Below are 23,903 nucleotides of genomic sequence, written 5' to 3' on the forward strand. Positions count from 1 at the left end.
AATTTACTTCAGGATCCAAGGGGTATTTTTCAAATTAATTTCAAAATGGTTATTCATCAGCTGGGAGTTTTTTGCTTGTTTGTTTCAGTAGTATAGTAGAATGAAGAGACAAATGTAATCGATACTGCTAAATTAAGAGGCTGAAATAGTCATTCCAAGAGCAGGTTTGTTGAAAGGCTGAGGACAGTACCGGTATGCACTTTTGGAAACTCCCACCCTGCATTCCCAGCTGTGCTTCATGTCCCCTTGTCACTGCTTTGCAGGGATGGTATCACAGAGCAGTTGACTACAATTTCTTGAGACTGGGATTAATTCTATCCTTTGTTTTCTGAGTTGCTCATTTATTTGACAGACAGTTTGAAAGAAAAAAAAAAATGTCTGCACGTATTTCTGTTCATTCATTTCTTTATTGAGCATAAATCTCAAATCCAGCTGTCCTCTATAGCTAGAGGGACAATTTACTCTTCTGGTCCAGCATACGTCCATGTCAAATAAAAGCAGAAGTAAGCTGATCCATTTAAAACTGAATATGTCATTTATTTATTTTCCCCCCATAGTCTGCTAGTCTTCTTCCAGATACTTATTTCTACAAGGTTTGTCCTTGGCAGAGCTCCCAATCTACCAGACTGCCCTCTTATGTTTGTTTAGGATGACATGGTGTGGCAGTGCTGTCAGACTAAAATCACTACAGTTTCCTGGAGTTTTGCTTCTGCTACCCAGATGATCTATCTGGGGGATTAAGACGTTTCATCTGAGAAACAATAAACCACAAATTGGAATACAAAGTGACACTGGGACTCCTCAATCCTCACCAATTTAGGTAAACTGTCATATGTAAGGAGAGATTAGATGTTGTTGCCCTAGAGTGGTGATAAATTGAGGAATCATATTTACAAGTAGGAAGCTTTACGGTGGAAAAGCTTCACAGCACAAATGGCCTGTGAAATCCAGTGAGGATACTTGAAATAGCCTCTTTAAGCTGACTGAATAGAGAACTGATACAAGCTCATGCCATGGGCTGACATGCTTCTGGCCCAGGAGAGGCCAGTCAGGATTCCAGAAAACCGGTGCCTTGTTTTGAGACTGTTCACAGTTTGGTCACAGATCAGGCTGGAGCTTAAACCCAAGCTTCTGACTGAGACACAATACAGTGTGTAAACATCTCCACAAAATCTGGGCCTACTGTGTGCGACTTGGAAGTGCAGTGTTTTGGACTGATTTACCAAGTTATACTTGGTGCAGCTGTAGAACGGATGCAGCTGTAGAACGGCCTAGAATCTGTTTTCTGACCTGAAATTATGTTTAATCTGAAGCAAAATCCTTGGAAGTCTAAGCCTGGAAAATTATTACTAAGCACTAGAAACAAACCATTAAAGTGAGAGGTATGCATAAAGATTTGGACAAGCTCGTTCCTCTGTTCATTTCTTTGCTGTGTTTGCTACTGGCAAGCTTTTGCTATTCCCTGAGTCGTAACACCAAACACTTTGCTGTGTCTCTGGTGAAACTGTTTTCTGAGAGAATGGGAATGCTTACCGCAAGCATGAAGGAGCAGATATATTTACTGAGATGCTGCTCAAATCTGTCTTTTTCAGGAAATCATTATCTTTAAGCAAACTTAGCACTTGGTTCCCATGCTGTAATACGGTACCTGTAAACTTAACACTGCTAGAAAGACCCGAATTTTCCCTTCTACAGATTTCTAGGAGCTCTCCCATGGTTTTAAACAGAGTGCGACAGGCCCAATAACATATATTTGACAAAGAGATTAACATTAAGGAAAAAAAACACTCAAAATGAATCTATACATAACAATCTTTTAAGTTTATATATACTGGCATGTATAAAATCAGACATCTATTAATTTTAAAAGCTCCAAACAAAAATATCCAAACACACGATGGCAAAAATCCTAACTCTGTAATCATGTATCGGAATAGCAGTTGTTTTGGTTGGTCTGCTCTCCCTTTCTGCTGGCTGGATTCCCTTTCTGTGTGACAGATGCGCTATTTATGGAAGGGGATTCTGAATATTTTAAAGCACTGACTGCTAGGATCATCTCTTTCCCAGCCTGTAAAATGAAAGAGAATAAAAGCCAAATAATTTCCCAGAGAAAAATCTCCGAATATCTACCTATAAAATTATTTTTAAAAAGGGGGGAAAATTGCCTGTTTTTGACAAGAAGCTATTTCAAATCTAATGCGTACATACTGTGATCTTTTGTTGTTGCTTTGCAACCTTTTCTTATTTAATGCAATACTTAGTAGCAGTTTTCACTGTTAAAAAACAGGCACTGCTTTAGAAAAAATAAATCATAGCATACTTAGGTTCCTAAGAAACCTTGAAAATGTGGTGCCTTGCTTCCCTAGCTGTATTGGCAGGTCTAATGAAAAATAGTGCTTCTCTGTACGTATCTGGCCTCTCAAGAATCTATTTGTTCGAGTGCTGATCAGAAAGCATTTATATCCACTTATACATAAGTTCAGAAATAGTCACCTAAAGAAATCTTTCAGTTTATATTTTCAGAGCAGCCTGCAATGTTGACTATTCTGGCTGTGTATTGGATGTTGGCTCGCGGTGTTTGGGCTAGAGGGAAGGGAGCTGTGAGAAGGCACTGAAGGTGGAGAGTGGGGGATAATTTGCGCTATTAACAGATCTTATGGTTTGTCTAACCTTAAATGCTGGTCTACTCTTCTGGGAAAATAATTCAGGTCATAATAAACCGTGGCACAATTCTCATTCTCCCTTTGGAGATACACTGACAATGCAAATAAAAGCGGTTTTATTTATTAGGCATTTTAAAAAACTCTGATAAGCAGTCTTCAATTTTTCTTTTTCTTTTTTTTGCTCTGCATTTTTTTCCTTAAGTATATGAAATATTCTATTGTATTTTGAGTTATTCTAGGAAATCAGCCTTTTTTTTAAACACTTCTAATCTATAAAAATCTAATTCCCAGAATTACAATCTCTGCAGAAGACGATACCAATTAAACGTATGCAGCAGAACAACGTGCATGTGGTATTAATCTCAGAAGGTAACGAAAAGATGTTAAAAATGAGACATGATTTAAAAATTATTTTTATTTTTGCAGCTGTAGTTTAATATTTCAAAATTATTTTTTTCCTAAAGACAATGAAGCACTTTAGTAGCTGTACTGACCTCCATGATGTCAGAATGTCATTGTGCAACCGTAGCTAAGAAAAGCCTCTGAGGAAAAAAACAAAGGAGCTTTGCATCTCCCAATAACATGAGATGTGCGTACACTGTATGGAGCATTTTGGAATTTGGATTGTGGTAGTGAGTTGCTGCTTTCAGTGTGATTAGACAATCACTGTTTCGTTTTCCTTGCTTTGACAGTGAGGGTGCTTGTATGCTGCTTAAGTCTTCTTAGTGCTATCTAGGTCAGTATACTTATGCTTTTCTTTTTTTTTTTTTTTTGGTCTGACGGATAACATCTGAAGGAAATTAGCACCAATTTTCCTTTTTTTGTTATATCTGAGGACAGAAAAATATTTTTATAATTGATCAGAACTGTACACCACAGCACCTACCGTTTCTGCATTGCAGATATTTTTAGCTCTCACACTGCTTGTGGTTAACAGGGTGTAGCATAGACACAGACAGCTGATCTTGCAGGCAGACCCTGTGCTTGTGTGGTTTGTCAATACTGCTCAGGATTTTGATGGACTGCAAAAGAGAAAAAGCAGAAAAGAAAGAAAAAGAATGCTTTATTTTCGTGAACATTGCATCTTTAGTTACGATATTTTTATAGCACAGTCTTTTTATTTTTTAATTCTAAAACTAAAAAATTAGGAAAGCACAGCATCCTGGATTTAGTATGTGCGATACGACATCTTTCTGCATCGACAGGACGCCACCGTAGTCAATCCAGCCTTTCTCCAATAAGCAAGAAGATTTTCTTCGGCAGGCGGACTCAGCCACTGCACAGGCAGATTTTGATAAGAGTTTGAAATGCCTACTACTGTATCATTGTAGAATTTGGAGTTTGCTAACAGTGTTAGTGACTGGAGCTCATCTTGCATCACCAGTTGATGACAATTTTCTTTGTTCCCTCCCACCCAGTTGAACCAAGACTCTGTAGCTGATACGCAATGTCACTTACAACATTAATCAGATACTGCATTTAAGGTGAGCTGTCCCTTGCCTCCTCCCTTACCAGAGCTGTGCTGCAGTATGTATCTTACTCCTGCGAGCCTAAAATGGCAGGCAGGATTAACGTTGCTTGTGCTGTGTGCATGCTGTGTATTGAATTCATTATACCGTGCCTAGTATCTCAAATGTGAGTATGTTAAATGGTCTGTGTGCCATATCATGCAGTAGTGAAAACTGGCTTGTGCTTCATTACAGGCTTAGATATTTGAGCATCACCTTAAGAATTCTTTTTCTTTTGCAATGTGGTGAGCTGTTAGCTTGTCATCACATTCAAACTACGTTATTAGCCCTTGGAAAGGGGGAAAAAAAAAAGAAAGAAAAAAAAAAGCAAACCGTGCTTCCAGATGGTGTCACCCTTTTTCTTCTTGCGTTTACTGTAGTTTAAATAATGTATATTGTATTGTTAATTAATGTGAATATCGAATTAAAGCACTTGAAACTTACATATTTATTATGCAGGTAGGAGGCACATCGAATCTATTTTTAACTCTTACGCAGTCCACGTTGTGCAATGGGCTTTGGTTGTCGAGTTTATATTTTCAGCTGTGATATCAATAGGCTGATTTTCAGTAAATGTGACAAGTGGCCTTTGCAGTGGTCAGCTTCAAGCTCTGAACACTCTGAGGAGGAGAAAAAAAAACAACAACCTTGCGTTGCAGTTTTGGAAAACCTTGGATGAGGACATTTTTTTTTCCCCACTCCTGCTTTCCCTATTGATAAACTCAGTTCTCCTGATCACAGTCTATTCAAGCTGCTTCCCATCTGGTTTTTGACAACTGCTTCTAAAAAAAATTATCAAGAAGACCAAGAATAGAATTTCTCTCCATCGCTTTTCATAAAAATGGCTGGGTGCACTGCCCTGCTGGCACTGCACTAAGTGATACACGCAGGTAGGTTGAGATTTGCATGTTTTACTGATTTCTTCGTCAGTGTTGCAAGAACATGAAATGGGCTTTGGAATGTAGCTTTCAGATTAAAAAAAAAAATTGTTAATGAAAACAACTGTGTCAAACTGTTGGTTTCAAATGCTGGCATGGCAATTGTTTTTATCTGCTTTGGAAAAATTCTATTGTGAAAGTGGAGCAATCATGCCTGTTAAAATAATCATATGTACTAAGGGCGTGGCAACGCTTCTGCAACAAAAGAATTTTTGAAAACCCTATTGATTCAATCACATTGTAGAGCTGACTGTAACCATTACTGAGCAAAATGCAAAAGTAAAAATGGAGGGAGATAAGAAAAATGAAAAACATTCCAATTGCTGTGAGCGGTTTTCTGCGTTTTGTGCAAAATATTAAATAAAGATTAATATGCTGCATGCTTATTTTTTCAGTGTTGGCTACAAACATGAACCTTCAGTATTCCTTTTTATTTTAAGGTAGAAGGACTTCATATAGAGAAATTGATATAGATGGCCCTGTCAGCTCACACTGTGTATCAGTTCACTGAAGTGTGTTTTACTTCACAGAAAAAAAGGTTATGAAAGAAAAGCTGAACAACCTTAGGTGCAAAACCTGATGTTGAGCATTAAGGATAAAAAGAATTCTGAGTATTGTACTACTTACACCAACTTTTGTAATATATTTGTTTCAGGTTAATACTGGGCCAGAACCAGTTTCCTTGGCAACCAAATCCTTCTAAAAGATGTGATAGTGGAGATGTAAAATGAAGTTATAGTCTTTAATAACAATACCACAATGCAAATGGAAATTTCACAGTTAGGTTTGTTTGCAGTCTAAAGAGGGAATCTGATCTTGTTTTGTGTTTCCACGCGGCCATCATTTATTAAACGATGCCGTGTTTATGAAGCTGTGCACAAGAAAAAGCTATTTTATTCCTGTTTTGCACTGGTTGTTTCCAGAAACGTACCCTAGTTTCCTTTTTTAATGTCTTGCATGTAGGTCAAAGTTTGCACTGTGTGTAAATGAAGTGATAGTTTCATTATTACAAATATGAAAGTATCACTGAAACATTTATTAGCAGAGAAATGTAGAGAATCAGAAATATGTTTAAACCTCCTTCCCCCTTTGCTGAATTCAGCCATGGGAATGCTAATAAATCTGTCTTTAAACAGTGGACACATTCTGATGGTGCACTGAAGATCTGTTTATCCATACTGGAAAAGAACTTGTGTAGGATTGTAAGCAAGATTTTATAAAATAAGCTCACTTGTAGTCTATGGTGATTTGCAGACCTCACAGATTTTGCAAAAATTAAGTATTACAATTCCTTATTCTATTTTTAGCCGATATTTTAACAGTATCAGTGAAGTCAGTTCTTACGTGTACCACAATAACAGATGCTACTAAGTGTCTCTACTGCACTTATATTGTAGTGCATCTCCTTGTGAATCCCCTTTGTACGTGACTTGAGAAATTCTCACTGCTGCAACGAGACTTTTGCAGCAGGGTAGCCATTTTCCTTTCATGTCCTTGACTTTAAAATGACTAAGAGTATTTTGCTTCAGATGAGGACCCAGCACTGCAAATTAATACAAAGGAGGTATTTAGAAGCACAGCCAGTTACATTAATAATAGCCTTGACAGTTTCAGTACTATCAAACAAATCCTCGTTTATTTCCAAATATACTACTTCGGTACATTATAAAGATGCAGAGTAAAACTGTTCAGGAATATGATTGTTGCCATCTATCTTGGCCGTGCTTAATAACGATAATAAAACCCATTTGATTAATAATTATGAGACAAGTTTGATGCAGTGCAATATTTTCCAGTTCCACCCAAAAAAATGGAACTGAGAATGTAATAAACAGCATTTCCCCAGGGATGTATTAAAGTTGGCTTTAATTTCTTATTTATTTATTTATTTACCTCCAGTAGTTTGCTTCCATTGATTTTTTTTTAGTCTGAAACATGACACGGAGTGCGCCATTACACGTAGGTCCCAAAACTGCATTTCCTTGTTTATATTTTGTGTGGTTATTTTTAAATGAAGTTGCTGAGCTAATGCTATGCAGAAGCAATCTATTTATTGCCATTGATATTTATCTTTAGGGAAGACAGGGTGCTTTGAGTTAAACTGTTTTTATTCTGTCTTTGTGTTCAAATATATCCACTCCAAGCGTTTAAAGAACGCGTAGCTCTGTTACACGAGCACGCTTCACCACGCTTGTTCCAAATCTATTTGCAAATTTACTCTTTCGTTAGGGGGTGCAAGTCCTCTCGTAATTAATATGACTGGACTCAAGTGTTTTCATGATTCTGGAAAAACTCACTGGCAGCCTATGAGCAGTAATTTCTAGCTAAAGAAACTGAATTATTTATTAAGGAGGATTCTAGTAATTAGCAAGCTGTTTTCATTTTGACTCTTTTACATGGTTTGCTTGGTAGTTAAATCCATCTAATGCAGTGTCAGAACATTGGAGCCAGAGCCACAGTACAAAATGTTGTGTAAATTCCATCTATTTTATTCGCTTTGGCTAAAGGGGCAACCAGGGCAGATAGAAACAGGTGCGGTTTTTCACACCTCTAGCACAGCTTCTCAGATGTTATTGTTGTGGGAGAGCATGGGGGTTCTGTACCGTTTTATCCCGGAAGCCTTTTAATAATTATGCTTTATCCATGCAAAGTCCATTTCTGCCTAATGGAAAATCTACACAAAACTTGAGAGAAAATGAAATGAAAAATCATTCAATTAGACGTTATCTTGCTTGCTTTTTACCAGCCTTTCTGATTAAGGTTACTTCTGGCTCTAAACTTCATTTTGATTTGAAAATGCAGGTCTCACAGTGTGGAACTATGTGTTGAGATAATATTTGTCAGACTATTATACAGAGGCTGTGGTAGTAAAGAACAGGTAACAACCCTCTGGGGGCATCTAGTGCCTCTGTTGTATTCTATCAGGGGAATTGTTGCATTATGTTTTAAAAGGGCCTTTATTATGTATAGTATTTGTTATCAAATTTGGAAATACTTCAGCTTTGGTGAAGTCCCTTCACCACTGGATTCCTCCAGTGCAGTGTTGAAGTTTCCCATTCAGCACAACATTTAACAGTCGTCTGTGTATATAGATGTGCTGATGACTTTATTGGTGTTTGAGATAATAGGGACTTAACGTTAGTCTCCTTCATTCTGGCCTTTGTTACAGGCATCCATGAGCTTTAAAATATTTACTGAAATCAAGATATACTAAAAAACGTACTAAAGAACGTAAATGCTAAAGTATAAAGCTCATATTTTTGCATTTTAAAGCCAAAGTAATGGATCTTGTAGTTCCTGTATGTTGTTTACAAAAGCAGGATAGCATGTTTGCACATGAAGATGTATCTGTGTCTACTTCCTGCAATAAAAATGTCTGTCAGCTCAGTCATAGTGCCTTATCTAAAAGGTTTTTCAGTTGCTGTGTGGAACAATTTGATTTTGCTTAGTATATTTGGAACGCAGCCATGTTCTAAACAATTTTAAACTTCTACATGAAAACATTATTTGTGTTTGATGTACAGTAACATAAAATCTGGATGTTTCACAACGATTAGTCATTTAAGCAGGAAGTTATAGAAAGCATATTCCAGAGAGCAAGAGCTGTCCAGAAAAGTCTTGTGATAATAGCTGTGACAAGAGGAAAAAAAAAAAAAAAAAAAAAAGTGGCAAAAGGGAAAGAGGAGAAACAAAAGGCCTTCTGAAAGACTGCAAAAAATGCATGGAGGCTTTCAAGATAAAGAATAAATTGTAATTGGTTTTGGCAATTTCGGTGGAGTCAAGGGAGTTGACTGGTAATGACAGTTTTTTCTTCCCGCACCATAATTTGTTTTCTAAATTGGCAAGCTGTGATAGCTAATCCTAGAAACACTGCTTTTCCACTGACTTTACCTTGTGAAACTCGGGAATAGACTGACTTAGAAAGTTGTGAAGCCTTCATTATTTGATATGTTACCAGGTAGAACTGTTGGGAAAAATTCGTAAATAGTTGAGATGGGGGAAGGGCAGTAGAGCTAGGCTTGGCTTTAGTCTAATTTTTTCAGTGGTCCCAATAAAATAATTGGTTTTAAACTTGAAATGATTCTTAGATTTCTTTTTAGGGCATATTTTGAAATACAGTGTCCAGTTTACACTACGCAGGTTAAAGCATAATGAAATAATGCAGGCAGAAGCCTCATTCATAATCCTTTGGTTAACAGTACTGCTTTATTGCTGGTATGTTACAGTCCTCCCAGATGTAGGTTTATAGTCTCACAGCAAAGAAAAACGTAGATGATTACACAATGTATCTGGAAACCAGTACTTGTCTACTAATTTAGTCATTCAATTTGGATTTTCCACTTTGCAGGCTGACTGACAGCCACAGAGTTCACAAAATTACTGAGATGATCTTGCCGAACAAACCTGTCGATACCACTTCTAAAAGACTTTAACTGAGGAACAGCCTGATTTTAGGTGGGTAAGTTTATGGGGTGAACATGGCAAGCTAAATCTCTTTAAAACACACAGAGAAATACAACTGAAATATGTAACCCTCTGAAACCACGTAATTACATGACTTTGGTTATAGAGCTACCTTTCTAAGAATCACTTACAAGACTGCTCTTGCTATGGCACACTTTGGATTTGTTCAGCTCCTGCTGGGCTTCTGTTGCTATAGAGGTTGGAGAATTAAATCAAACAGGCTGTTACAGGTTCTTAAAGCCTCCAAATGTACTGGCAGGCAAGCAAACCTCCTGAGCTTGCCATAACGTTAAATCTGGCAATGGATCCCAGTCACTACTGTTCATTATCAATCTGTGCCATATGGAAAAGGTAGAGGAACTCTCATTACACTGATACCAATTTCTAATACTGTTGTTGTGTATAATTCAATTAAAAACTGCTAATCTCTACCCTAATACATGACTGTAATCAGGGGTAGCAAAAAAGCTACTAATAGTGAGTTGTGAACAGCTCTTTACAAATTCAAGTGCAGTACTGTGATAAAAATATTTCAAAACAAGAGTTTTACATTTTACATGAGATCTACTGGAAATACTGGAAGTTTACTTTCTTTTTACTGTGAATGTACAATAGTCATCACCTTGGTTAAATTAAGTCTGGTAGTTACGCTTTAGATTTGAGGTATGTAGGCATTAAGTGAAATAATCAGGGAAACTGATTAATTCATTAATTTTGAATGTGGTCTTTTGCATACAATCACAGAGTATCATTTACATTACGGCAATTTTTGTTGATTTCCGTGGCACTTTTCACTCAAACTTCACTGGGAAACAGTTTGTTGGATAATAGGTTGGCTTGGTTGGAAGGGACCTCAAAGACCACCCTGTGATATTTCAAAATAGACATAATAATTAAGGCTACCAGGCAACATGCAGAATAAGGAACCAAATTTAAAAACCAACAACAACAGCAAAAATCTCTGGAATTCCTGTAACGTATCAAAATGTCTTCTGTAGATTACTTTTAATAGACAGTGTTGTAAGACATAGAAAATGGTAACAGACTTTCAGAGACTATAAGATGGCAGTGGTAGTTTAAATTAACCAAACATTTAAATTAGATAAATGTAAGTGACCTGGACTTAAAGAAGCAATACGCTTCAAAATCGAAGTTGGACCTATTTTAAGTAAACTGCTACAGACTACTTGCTCAGTATATTTTAGGTACAATACTGGGCCGTAACCTGTTTCCTTGGCAACCACATACGAATGAAAGGTACGTTAGCAAAGCTGCAGATGTGTGCCACTGAATGCTTACTAAGCAGCCCAATGCATTTACATATCATGCGCTAATAATAATGCATGCATTTTCAAAATCATATAAAAGATTTCCGTGCATGGCCCAATGTGTATTCCTAATACTCAAAGGTTTTAACCCCCAGACCTTGTGTTTTCTGCGGAAATTTCTTTGTGATTTTGAGATTAAATTGCACTTGCAGTTGACACACTGAGCTTGGTCTGCAAGTTGAAACCTTTCTCCAAGGCTGTGAATACTTACAGACCTTCTTCATGGCAACAAAATATGGAAATTAAGATTTCCGTTATCTTTCATAAATGTGCAGCCATTGCAAATTTGAATCCTGCCCCAGCACACAGATGCAAGTATGGTCATTCTGTTCAACACCGTGACAAACTAAAGCCGCTCAAAAAAAAAAAATAGAGAGTCTGGTGTTGCTTGTGGCTCTCTCATTGTAACATACCCATGCAAAAGGTATCACCAAGTGTTGTCTTCCAACAGTCAGTGACAGAAAGGAGGAGGAAAAAGGGAAAAATCTCTATCAGACAGAATGCCAGTTGTTCATGGACTTCCAGGATAAGACTAAGATGTAGCATTTAGGCAATACTTTCTGTGCAATTGTTTACAATGTGCTATTTTGTTTTATGTTGCTTTATATATTTACATTTTTAAGATTCATGTACTTAAGATCAGTTTACTCTCTTCAGCAAGTTTATACACATTATTTTTGGCCTTTATTCTTAAGGTATTAATTTGTATTTAAAATGATAATCCTTTGGGTTAACTATGCTACCACAACATGATGCATCTTGCAGAAGTCAGTCTAAAATGCTAATCATAGATAGTAAAAATGGGAGTCTGCAAGTTCTGAGCTTAAATTCAGTCACTCTGGTCAACAGAGAAGTTGTTTGTATGACCAGTAGTTTAATTAAAGCCCTCTTCAAATCCATTAAAAGATTTCCCTTTGACTTTTTTTTTTTTTTTTTTTTTGAGTATGAAATAAGAAAGGTGGTTTCACACTTAACATAGCAATGTTCAGGAGTCATGAGACTGCTCGGGAGATGCAAGTTGACAGGTTTTTGTGGTTGTTTTTTTTTTTGTTTTTCTTATTGTGCGCCATCTGATCTAAGCTTACTGTCAGGCAATGAGTTTTACTTGGGGTAACTGATGTGAGAGGCTGAGCATGCAACCCAGCCCAGACCTATAGACATCAAGGTTTTCTTCCTGCTGCCAGCTGCTGCCCGCTTACTGCTACAGTTCTCCATTGCCTGCACAGAGGCCCCGCAACAGCTTTTAGGTTGGAAACATACAGCAGAACAGAAGAAGAGGAGGAGGGCTTGGGTTAGTACAGAATGGAGTCTAGGAACATTTAAGAGCACACAGACAAAGTTATTGTATGTGTCATAGAAATTGCCAAAATTAATTGCCACACTTAAGTGGTGATTCAGAGTAATAGCTATCACTTACGCATTGCTTTTGCTATGCTAAATTTTAGTAGTATAGAAGTAAAATAAATACATAAATAAAACATTTTTAAGGAATATTGGTGGCAAGCGGTGGCCATTTAACAGCTTGAAGACCAGTTCTAACTTTTAAAATTGGCTGTCCAGCCATCCAGCAGGCCACTAAATCAGGAATTAGCAGGGAAAAGGATTTTGCTTTCAGTCTAGCAAGATTTGCTATGTCAGCTGTAGGAAAGAGCAAAAAGTGCTGTATCTGCCTGGTCCCCAGCACACCTGACTGAGAATAATAGTGGCTCCTGAGCATACAATTGGCCTGCTGCTCTTGTCAATTTAGATACTTAGATTTAGATACTTAAAGGATGTTTCCTCTGAAAACTGGAAAAATGAAATAATAGTTGGACTACTTTCATCCTTCAGATAACCGAATGAGCAAAAGAATACAACATAATAATTGTCCAAAATGAAATTACAGGTTTAATTTGATAATTTTGTTGACAACAGTAAACACAGAAAAATAGAAAATGCTATCTGTAAATAATAGTCTCAGGACTGCAGTCGATCTGTGCTAGCTGGGGACTCTGCTGTGTCCCAGGAGTGTGGGAGGGCAGAAAGTGGCTTGTCAGCAGCAGAGAAAAAAAATGAATACTTAAATGGAAATAATGTTGAGAATGTTCAGAGACAGCAAGATGTAAGGTCAGCTGATTGTTAGTAGCCATATGACATAAGCTTTTCTATTTTTTGCTGAAGAATAATTTGGATGTATTTGGTATTCCAGTTGCTTCATTTTCTTATTTATTCTGGTGGAGAGACAATCTTAAATTTATATGTTCAAAAATTGCTTGTATGTGTTTGTTTAGAGTTAATGAGACATAGAATAAGCCATGCCTAAGATGAATTGTCAAAAGCCAGTATACCTTAGAGATATATCTGAAACATGCACAGCTCACTATCTCGAGAATCAAATGATTTCTGCCTGGCTTTCCTGTTCCAGCCAGATTTGGAGAAGCTGGCAGCTGCCACTGGTCTCAGTAACTGTGCTCCTTCCCCTGCTTCTCCCTTCACTCACTGGTCTAGGAGAGAAAGAACATTATGCAAAGCAATACCTTTCCTTTCTTATCTGACAGAAAGGGGAGTGGAACCACTTTGGGCTGGTCTGCCCAAGGCGTGAAGAGCTTTGTTTTTGATCTCAGCAGCATGGCTGGTTGCTCTGACCTCAGCTGTGAGCGCAGAGGAGAAGGCAGTCCATCCAAAGATCTTTCTCCTGGATAGTCTGGTCTGCTCAAGGCATTGAAAAGGACTTGTCACTTAAGAGTAATTTACTAGATCTGGTAATGCTACACACGTTGCTGTTGCTACCATTAATAAGGAAAGCTGAGCAATACTGACCAGAGAAGAATATTGGAACACTTCCTTTTTTCACTAGGCAGCCTAAGCTTTTTCCTTACTCCTAAGGAAAAAATACCATGTGCCACGATTTGCAGAAGTGAGATTGTTGGACTTGAGCAAAGCATACATAGATAACCACTTCAGAAACCTTGGGACTGTTTAATTCGTTTTAAAGAAGTTTGCTTACAATTTTCTTTACCCCTTGCAGTAATACCATGTAAGAAGTAATCCATTTTCTTTGTGTACAAGTGGTTTTATAATGAAGCATTATAATGAGAAGGTAAAATCCGGGGTGTTGCCAAGTTGGCCTTGTAAAGAATTTCTTACTCTGAAAGAGCACATCTGTAAGGAGCTGACGGGACTGCAAATTCAAGTAGCTCAAATCTACATAAGGAAATTAGCACCTTGAATTACAGTACTGGTCAGAGAAAAAGTGATTCTTTTTACAGTGGATTAGCTAGAGTTGCCCTAAGAAAACACACAAAGATAACAATTAAAAACCCAATTTTCTTCAACTGTTACATTATCCATAGATATTAAAATGCCAGGACATTGAACAGCCAAGTACAAATAAGTTAATGTCTTTAAATTGGGGGTATCTGCTGTATGAGTTACTTACGTCTTTGATTTTCAGAAGAATAGAAAAAAAGCAAAATTAATTAAGATGTAGTGGGAATTGAAAACCTAATCTTCCTTAAATTTGTTTCACATAATCTAAAGAGATAGTCGTGTTTATCACTGCTCAGTAATGCATGGTTCTTTATTTCTTTTATGGGTTTATAACGGGTTTAATTTAATCCACATTATTGTACTTGTACTGACTAAATATTAGTCACAAATACTTCTGTGGCACTTCTTTCATACATCCTCATTAGTACATACTGACATTTACGTACATGCCTAAAACGACACTGAGGAACATTGCATAAGCAATACACGAAGTCCAAGATCCCATTGAAAGTAACCTGGATGTGAGTATGACAGTCTGCTCCATCACGTTCCAGGCGTTCTGCTCCGAATCTATGGGAGCGTCTGGCTACATCAAGTCCAACTAATTCCCTCTTTATTTAGGCAAACGTTGTTAGTGCTTCTGAAGCACTGACAGTACTGAGGTGATAAATAACGTAAGCAATACGCACAGAGGATCAGACAGCTGCTCGAAAGAAGTGTCTTCATGAAACCCTGTTCATTTCTGTCGTCAGGTAAGGAAGAGAAGGCAATTGCAAATTCACTTAAGGATCGAAAGAGAACTTATTGCAGGCATGATCATTTCAAGGAAGTATCTCCATTCTTCCTTCTTGCAGTTGCAGAAGTTCAGCGCTGAGCCGCTTCTCTCCTCACACCTTTCTTCACGCGAGAAAGGCTTTGAAGGAGAGTAAAGCAATCCTTCGTGAGGTATAAAGGAACAGGAAGCGATGTGGACAAAACCGCACTAATGGCAACGGAGCAAAGGGCCGGACATTAGGGAATCGTCCTCAATTCACAGTAGTTGTACATAAATAGCCTGACACGTTAAATGTCACAGATAGAAGCGTTAACGAAACGCGGAGCATTTGCAGCAGAACAAACACGAGACGCAACGCGGCAGCGAGCAGCGCAGGGCAGCCACCGCGCCGAAGCCATCCCGTATTTCACAAGCCGCGGGCAAATCCGATTACCGGGATTAGCGCAGCAAAATGGCGGCGGCGCCCTCCCGCCTCGCGCCGGCGGGTCCCGCGCTGCAGGCCGCGCGCCGCTAGAGCCGGCACCTGTCAGTCCGCAGCGGCGGGACGCGCCGCCACCGCTCCGCGCCGCCGCCGCCCGCCCCCCGCCCTGGAAGACCCCGCAGGCGTGGTTCTAATCGCCATGTAGCTCAAAACAGTGAGTTGTTCTGCATTCCGCCGTGACGTTAGCGCTTAATCGTTTCTGTCGGTGCTACGAGAAACCATGCTCTGAGTTAACGCGCGTCGCTGCTTTAGCTCGAGATGCGGTCTAGTCCGAGTGCGGCTATTGCCCGTAAACAGGAAGCGTCTTCGAGCTGTCTGCAGCTGACGGGCTGCCAAGCGTTTGATGTTTCAGGAGGCTGTTTCGAGACAGACAAGTGTACTGACGTGAAGCTGCCCCGTCGCGAGCTGGTATCGCGTGTACCTGGTAGGGACCGGCGGGCCGAGCCCTGAGCTGCAGCCGCCGCAGCCTTTTGCTCGCGGCCGCTTTAACCAGAAGAGGGCCCGGGGCTTCTCCTGCGCGCGGCCAGCTCCACCGTGTGGGCAGCGCGGAACCCCGCGGGCAGAGCGGCGCCGGCTGCTCGTTCCGGGCCGGGCGCGGGCGGCCGTCCTGCCGCGGGGACGGGGCTCCCCTCGGCTCTTACGGCGACGGCCATAACTGCAGGAGAAGCGCAAGGCTTCTCTGGGCGCTCGTGAAGCTTTAAGGCTGTTTTCGCTCCGAAGAGAAGCTGTCACAACACGTCTGGACTGGGAGTTGAGGGAATGCGTTAGGGATGTAATAACGACGAAGAGTTAGAAGGCCTTCGGAGCGGTTCCGGTGGCTGTGGAAACCTGCTCGCGCTCACGGTGCTGTACCCGAAGGTGCTCCCCTCCTGCTGTCCGAATAACGAGGCTGAGGCTGAAAAACTCATCTGCAGTCTGGAGCACTTGCGAGGCTGCAACGTATAGAAGGAGGAAGTATGACAGGGTAGGCCAGGGTGCAAGAATCAGGAGACTGAAATAGGAGCGTTATCGACGTGCTTATAGAAATCATGGGTCGCCATTCAGATGTAGCACTAAGCTGCAAACCATTGCAAGCTATTAAGGATAATTAAGATAATCATTAAGATTTCAGTGCATGCTTGAGGCTGTTGGGAGAGCGAGGGGAGCCCGGAGTGGGTGGCCTTGTGTGCCTCTGCCCAGAGGGACCAGGGAAACAAAAACAGCTGTGAAAGCGATGGTTCGACATCAAGTACTGAATTAATATTGCTGTATAAGCAGGGATCAGGATCGTAAAGCTGCAGGGCCACTTGTTTTTGTTTGCTTTTTGTTCTGTTTGCTCAGTCTTGATGCCTAACCCTGTTTCCGCTGTAGAGCAAAACTGTCCCTGTAAGACAGTTGGATGCTGATGAATGGTCATCACTGCTTGGGAGAACAGGCTGGAAACAAAACCAAGGTTGCCCTCGAAGTATGTTAGTAGCATAGAATGGAGCTGAATGTAACACTAGTATGGTGTGTTTCCATAGAATGAATACCAGAAGGCAGTAACGTCTTCAGAATGCCGTGTTTGGGATTAAAAACCAGATAAATTCAAAAACTGATTATATAATAGATTATAGGGCAGCTTTCTGTTTTTTATTTTCCCTAGGTACAGGCAACTGGCTCTATTGTTCTGTTAATGCGGCCAGCTGGTCTGTCAAGTTTGGGGTCTGAAGGGGAGTAACAGAGTCTGTCTCCGTATATCACAGAGTGCACTTTCCTGACAATAGATTTCAAAAGTTTAGCAAGAATAGAAAAAAATATTCCTGGATTGCAACTTTGGTAGTAAAAATTTTCTAATTGTTATAGTTGGTGTTTATAGGCCTGAAAGATTTCTTGTGATCTCTTTGTTCACTTCAAAATAATGTTGATATAAAAATCATCAGTAGTAGCTTCTTCTCTCTGCAGTGCCCGTAAGGAGCTGGCTGATGTAGTCCTTGCAGTTTGCTGTATCATCTATGAGGCATAGCTAGCCACATTTTTATTTGGGTGCACCCATCTCTGAACTGTCTGTTAACTTTTAGTCTCTTCATACAACTGTCCTGTGACAGTATTCTCTTGATGTCGGAAAAGGTAATGATATCTTTCAGTAAACCCAGTGACCAAGAGACACAGAGATCAGTCTTTCCCAATGAATTCTGTATTTCTTGATCACAGTAGCACTTCCTCAGAAATTGAAATGCTTTTCCTGTTTCTGCCATAGTAACTTCAAATAGAATGTAAAGTATTCCCAAAATATTCCATTTGTGTGTGTGCTGGGTAGGGCATTCTGATTTTACAGCGTTTTTGAAAATGGAAGAAGCAAGACAGGTAAAAGGAAGTAGAGAATCATTACATGCATGAATAAATGGACTGTTTGGGAATTGCTTATTTTGAGATAGAACCAAAACCCACAGGCTCTAAAACTGTAATTGCTCCAGAGTTTTCTGTATAACTTTACAGTGATATAGGTACAGATAGTTTAGCTCACAGCAAAAAAAAAATTACCTGTCCACAAAGCAAGTGATGGTTTCTGCTGTCTTTACAAAAGGAATCTGGTTTGGTGTTTCACTGAGCATGCCTTTATATCCATGATTCAGAGACAACAAAAGCTGTCAATCTGTGAACATGCAAGTAGAAAATGAAAATACTTCTCTTTTTAGGAGGATACATTTTGGAATATCTAGTTGTATAGTAAAACTTGTACAATGTGTTACCCGAGTGTTTTTAGTAGGCCATGCAGAAACATGCCTTGTAGTAAAAAAAAAAAAAAAAAAAAAAAAAAAAAAAAAAAAAAAAAAAAGTCTGATCTATTTAGCAAACTGTATGAGATGATATGTCTTTGAGCTAAAACCAGCTGCTTCCTATACATAAACGGCAAGATCCTACAGGATAATTCACCAGGAGGTAGAGCTGCATCGTTTATTTCATACGCTCAGGAAATAACTCCATCAGTAGCTCCTGTTGTGAAATGTTTTTGATGTCTGACAGTTGGTTTCTAGTACTGTATCACATGAGCAAGTTAGATGTAATCTCTAACGTTGTCAATGAGAAAAAAGAATCAATTATGCAATAGTGGCTGCTGGCTTGAAAAGAAGTATTATTGTAGTATTCTTTCTGTCATAGACTTCATATGCTAGAAACTATCTACAATTACTTAGGGGGTTTCAGAAAGGAAATAGCTATACTCAGTTCCCACGAGCTTTATGTTATCACGCCAACTGAATAAATATTTCCTAGGTCAAATAAGTGTAAAGAACAAACATGATAAACCATGATTTAGTAATTAAAAGGAACAAAACAGTGCATTTGCATTTACAGCTAGGGTGAGTGGCAAGATAATTAGAGTGGCCAGATAATCAAAATAATACCAGTCTACCTTTCTCTCTCAGTTGCAGCGATGGAGTGATTTCTTGCTCTCTGTGGCATATATATAAGCGTTGGTGGTGTTTTTGAGAATTTGGAATTTGATTTTTCTGAAGTCTGTGCATTGAAAATTCTCAACTGTTGAACTGTCGTAGGAGTTTTGGCTGTTCACATGGGCAGTACCTCCCTGCTGGAAACACTGGCTATGTTGTAAGGTACAAATGTTACTTCAGAGCTCCATCTTAGATGTACAAAATTGTATCTTGTAGAACTACATTGTGTTGTACATGGTTGTTTTTTTTTTTTTTTGTTTTTTGTTTTTTTTTTTTTTTACACGATTTGATTTGCAGTGAAATACATGATGGATTTCTGATGAACTATCCAAAATGCAACTAGACCAGCTAGAGCGAGAATATATCACCCTCACATGAACCTTGTTTTCAACAAAGGATTACTTCTGAATATCTTGAGTGAGAGAGCCAGAGTATTCTCAGTCATTGTTAGTTGTTTATGAAAACTTACCCTGCAACTGGAACTTTATTTCATAGGATCTCGAATCCCTGTTTTAAATACCATCTTAATAAGATGACCAAATGCAGTTGTGTTTTAAAGTCATTCTATGACTAACAGCCTCAGAAAACAAAGCAGTTGTATCCACAGGATCACGGCAAGTCAACCTTCCCCATAATCACTGCCAAATACCTCAACCACGTGCTGGGGGAGTTTCCTCAAGGGTTTAGTGAGTCATTTAGAGTGAATCAGGGCACATAGAGCCACTGGCACAAATGAAAGGTGGCAGAAAGCTGGCAGCTGTGGTTGCCAGTGAAAGGCACTGGGTGGGAGCTAGGCCATGCAGTGCAGGGAAGATCACCTGCCTCTTGCTGAGGAGCTACAGGTGTCCCTGCATCCTTGATCTGTGCATAGGTATCTGTTGAGGCAGTAGCACAGCTGGAATAAAATGGGGAATGTGCAGCTGGTGGATGTGATGATGCATCTAAGATTGTAGAGTCAGTCAGCTGGGAGAAAATGATTTCTACCTGGAGATCACCCTATGTAAATAATCATCCTGATGTTCTGAGAAGCCAGTTTACCTTCGATATCGCTGGCACTTGTGAATCTAAGTAACTTCAACATGAAATGCTATGACAAAAGTTGGTATGTTTAAAAGAAAAAAAAACAACTGTAAGAGAAATACAGAACTATAAATTTGATATGTAATTTAAACAAATCCTTTTTCTTTTTCCTTGTAGATGACAGTCATGTCCCATTCAAAGGATCTCAAGGACGACTTCCATAGTGACACTGTACTTTCTATTTTAAATGAACAGCGCATTAGGGGTATTTTATGTGATGTCACCATAATTGTGGAAGACACCAAATTTAAAGCCCACAGTAATGTGCTAGCAGCTTCAAGTCTTTACTTTAAAAACATATTTTGGAGTCGTACTATCTGCATTTCAGGTCATGTACTGGAATTAGATGATCTCAAAGCTGAAGTCTTTACAGAAATACTAAACTACATCTACAGTTCCACAGTGGTTGTTAAGAGACAGGAGACTGTAACAGACCTTGCAGCTGCAGGGAAAAAACTGGGAATCTCGTTTCTTGAAGATCTTACAGATGTTAACTTTTCAAGCTCCCCCTGCCCTTATGCATACTGTGTAAGCGAGAAAGGGACTGTCAAAGAGGAAAAACATGAAAAGAGACACGAAGACTCCGCTGTGACAAATGGACCACGAATTACAAATGCATTCTCAATTTTTGAAACTGAAAATAGTTTGTTTTCTCCACTTGATTTGAGGGCAAACTTTAAAAAGGTATCTGAGACAATACAAACCCCCAGCGTCAGCCTTGACAGAAGCAACACTTGCAAAGATGCAGAGCCAGCCAGTACGTTGGCAGAGCACTCCTATGCTGTTTCTTCAGGGGGAGATACTTTTCAAGGAACGCCTCACTTTGAACAGGAAAGCAGCTCTTCGTACAATGCAGCTGAAGACCACTATGAAAATGTCCGAGCTACGCCACTCATTCAGCCAGTAAAACAAGCATGTAGTGCTACTCCAAAAGCAGCCTTCAAGCCCCAGGGTACCAGTTTGGCTGTAGCAAAAGCATCAGCTTCTACGGTAGCCAATGCAGAAGCCCAGCCTGAAACCGTTAATGATCAGAGGATTATTTCCATTCCAAAACCTCAGAATAAAGCAGGAGATCTCCATTTGTCCAGAGAAGAAGAAAACGCATCTGCTAATATCTCTGGGTCTGTGACAACTGTTGTTCCACCTGCTTACAGCTGTAACTGCTGTGCAAAATCGTTCAGTGACAGGGCGTTACTCAGTACTCATCTTCAACTCCATTCAGAGCATCAGGAAACTTTCATATGCAAATACTGCAGCAAACAATTTGCAAATCTAAATATACTGGAAAGTCATGAACAAGTCTGCATGAGATCAAGTAGCTTATCTGTTCACAGTGGGAATGAACAAAATTTTTCAGATAATTATACTGCTACGGATGGAAGGAATGAGAGTTCATATGCAAACACAGAGCCTCTATTGTCTGAAAACAGCATAACTGATTATTCTAATGCAAACTGTGCTTTACCAGAAACGGATCACTTGGTTAAAGTTGTTGATGGGCAGATATTATATACTTGCATAGTTTGCAAACGTAGTTATGTAACGTTGTCGAGCCTTCGAAGACATGCAAATGTGCATTCGTGGAGAAGAACATACCCGTGCCACTACTGCAACAAAGTATTTGCATTAGCTGAGTATCGCACAAGACATGAGATCTGGCACACTGGAGAAAGGCGGTATCAGTGCATTTTCTGCCTGGAGACTTTCATGACTTATTATATACTAAAAAATCATCAGAAGTCTTTCCATGCAATTGACCATCGTCTCTCAGTAAGTAAGAAGACAGCCAATGGAGGCTTAAAACCAAGTGTGTACCCATACAAACTTTACCGACTTCTGCCCATGAAGTGCAGGCGACTACCTTATAAGTCCTACCGAAATTCTACATATGAAAACGTTCAAACAAGTAGCCAAGTTAATGAAACTGCTTCTAGTAACTGCTTCCTTCAGAGTTCTCTTAGTTCTGAGCTACCACCGCTGAATTTTCAAAGTAATATATTATCAAACAACAGAACTCTTGTCTTGGATACTTCTTCATGTAATGATACGGCATCTTCCACAAGTCCTCAGAACTCTTCCTCTTGGGGAGTAGGTATCTTAAATTCTGATCTGCAAAGAGACTTCTTCACAGCTGACAAAAGAGTTCCCACTGCTACAAAAGACTCTGGTTCTCATGAGTATGATTCCTCAGTTGTGTCTTTAACTAATGTGAACGAAAATTCAACCTCTGTAATCAGTTACAGCAGTTCTGCACCCTCTGTTATAATGCACAGTAGCAGAGTTTCATCAGTAATAATGCACAGTAAAACAATCACTTCTGTAGAAAACAGTAAAACAGATTCTTCTAATACTGTACCTAGTCAGCCTGTAAGTGATGATTGTAAGTATGGGTCGGATAATTATGGAAAATGTATTACAAAATCAAAACCTATTAAGGAGAAAAAGAAAGCACTGCTGTGCAACAGAGCAGAAGCAGCTGAGGATACACAGCACATCCAAGGATCTGGAGGTTCATCTAGCAAAACCACTAATACTGCTGAAGAGTCGAGTAAAACTGAGACTTATATTGCAAAGCCTGCCTTACCTGGAACATCTACTGACAGTAACGTTGCTCCTCTTTGTCAGATAACAGTAAAAATCGGTAATGAGGCTATTGTAAAAAGGCATATATTAGGATCTAAGCTATTTTGTAAAAGGGGAAGAAAATCTAAACACGAGTCCAAGCAGGACAATCTAAATGAGGAATCAGAAACAGAGGTAAAAGAGAAAAGCCCATCTAGGCTCTATAGCTCAGAATGCCTGGAGCTGACAGAAATGTGTGATGATGTAAGTGATCAGGATTCCAGTGATAAACCCTGGAGACCATATTACAATTACAAACCAAAAAAGAAATCTAAACAGCTAAGAAAAATGAAGAAGACCAAATGGAGGAAAAAGCACGGAAACAGGAACACCATTATGGAAAGTCACAGTCCGTGCAGTCGAGAGTATGCACTCAGGAGTGCTCCTGAAGACAAGGCAATTAGTCAAGAAGAGAACACAGAAATGCCCAGTCTTCATTGTGAGCTCTGTGAAGATCAAAACTCCACTACAGAAACTCAAGAACATGTACATTGGCATGTATCTACTCCAAAGCCTTACATTTGTGAATTATGCCAAAAACAATTTCAAAGTCCATCCACCTTAAAAATGCACATGAGGTGTCACACAGGGGAAAAGCCCTTCACCTGCAAAACCTGCGGTAAATGTTTTTCAGTTCCTGGAAATTTACAGAAACATGAACGTATTCACCTGGGTGTCAAAGACTTTGTCTGCCAGTACTGTAATAAGGCATTCACTTTAAATGAAACACTCAAAATACATGAAAGAATTCATACTGGAGAAAAACGCTACCACTGTCAGTTCTGCTTACAGAGTTTCCTGTACCTTTCCACCAAAAGGAACCATGAGCAAAGGCACATACGTGAGCATAATGGAAAAGGATATGCGTGCTTTCAGTGCCCCAAAATTTGCAAGACGGCAGCTGCTCTGGGAATGCACCAGAAGAAACATCTATTCAAAAGTGTGGGTCCACCAGATAGAAAAGAACAGTTCTGCAACGAAAGTGCTCAGCTGTTGGAAAATCAACATTTCCTTGGCTCAGAAGGAAGCAAAGGGAAAACCATACAAAATGTAACTCCAGAAGTTACACTCTGAGTGACAGTTGTGCAAAAGAGAAGAAAAATACAAAACTATATATTGGAGAAGATGTAGGTTCATTGAATGGGGAAAATTCTCCGCAGAGATAATTTACGAAGATTAAATGTCTTCATTTAAACACATGTCAGTATATGCAAAGGAAAGAAAAATAACGCTGGAAAGAAAAACTAGTATTTGCAATAATAGAAACTTAGTTTGAAAGACCCCAAATAGTTTTGCCAGAATAGACTTCTAGCATACGTGTAGAGAGGAAGAAGAAGAAGAAAAAAAAAGACCAACTAAACTGCTTCTACTTAAAGCTAGAA

General features: G+C 39.3%; 1 protein-coding gene across 1 annotated transcript; it reads left to right on the plus strand.

Annotated features, from left to right (window-relative positions):
• Positions 1-3,314: 3,314 nt before the first annotated feature.
• On the plus strand, positions 3,315-23,595 carry ZBTB38 (zinc finger and BTB domain containing 38; the record flags this gene model as incomplete). Its single annotated transcript, XM_079539782.1, has 2 exons — positions 3,315-3,354; positions 20,017-23,595. Exon 2 carries the CDS (start codon positions 20,017-20,019, stop codon positions 23,593-23,595), a length of 3,579 nt encoding a protein of 1,192 aa, XP_079395908.1. The 5' UTR covers positions 3,315-3,354.
• Between the last annotated feature and the right edge of the window lie 308 nt (positions 23,596-23,903).

This window comes from Tetrao urogallus, assembly GCF_951394365.1.
Source record: "Tetrao urogallus genome assembly, chromosome: 9".
Taxonomy (NCBI): Eukaryota; Metazoa; Chordata; class Aves; order Galliformes; family Phasianidae; genus Tetrao; species Tetrao urogallus.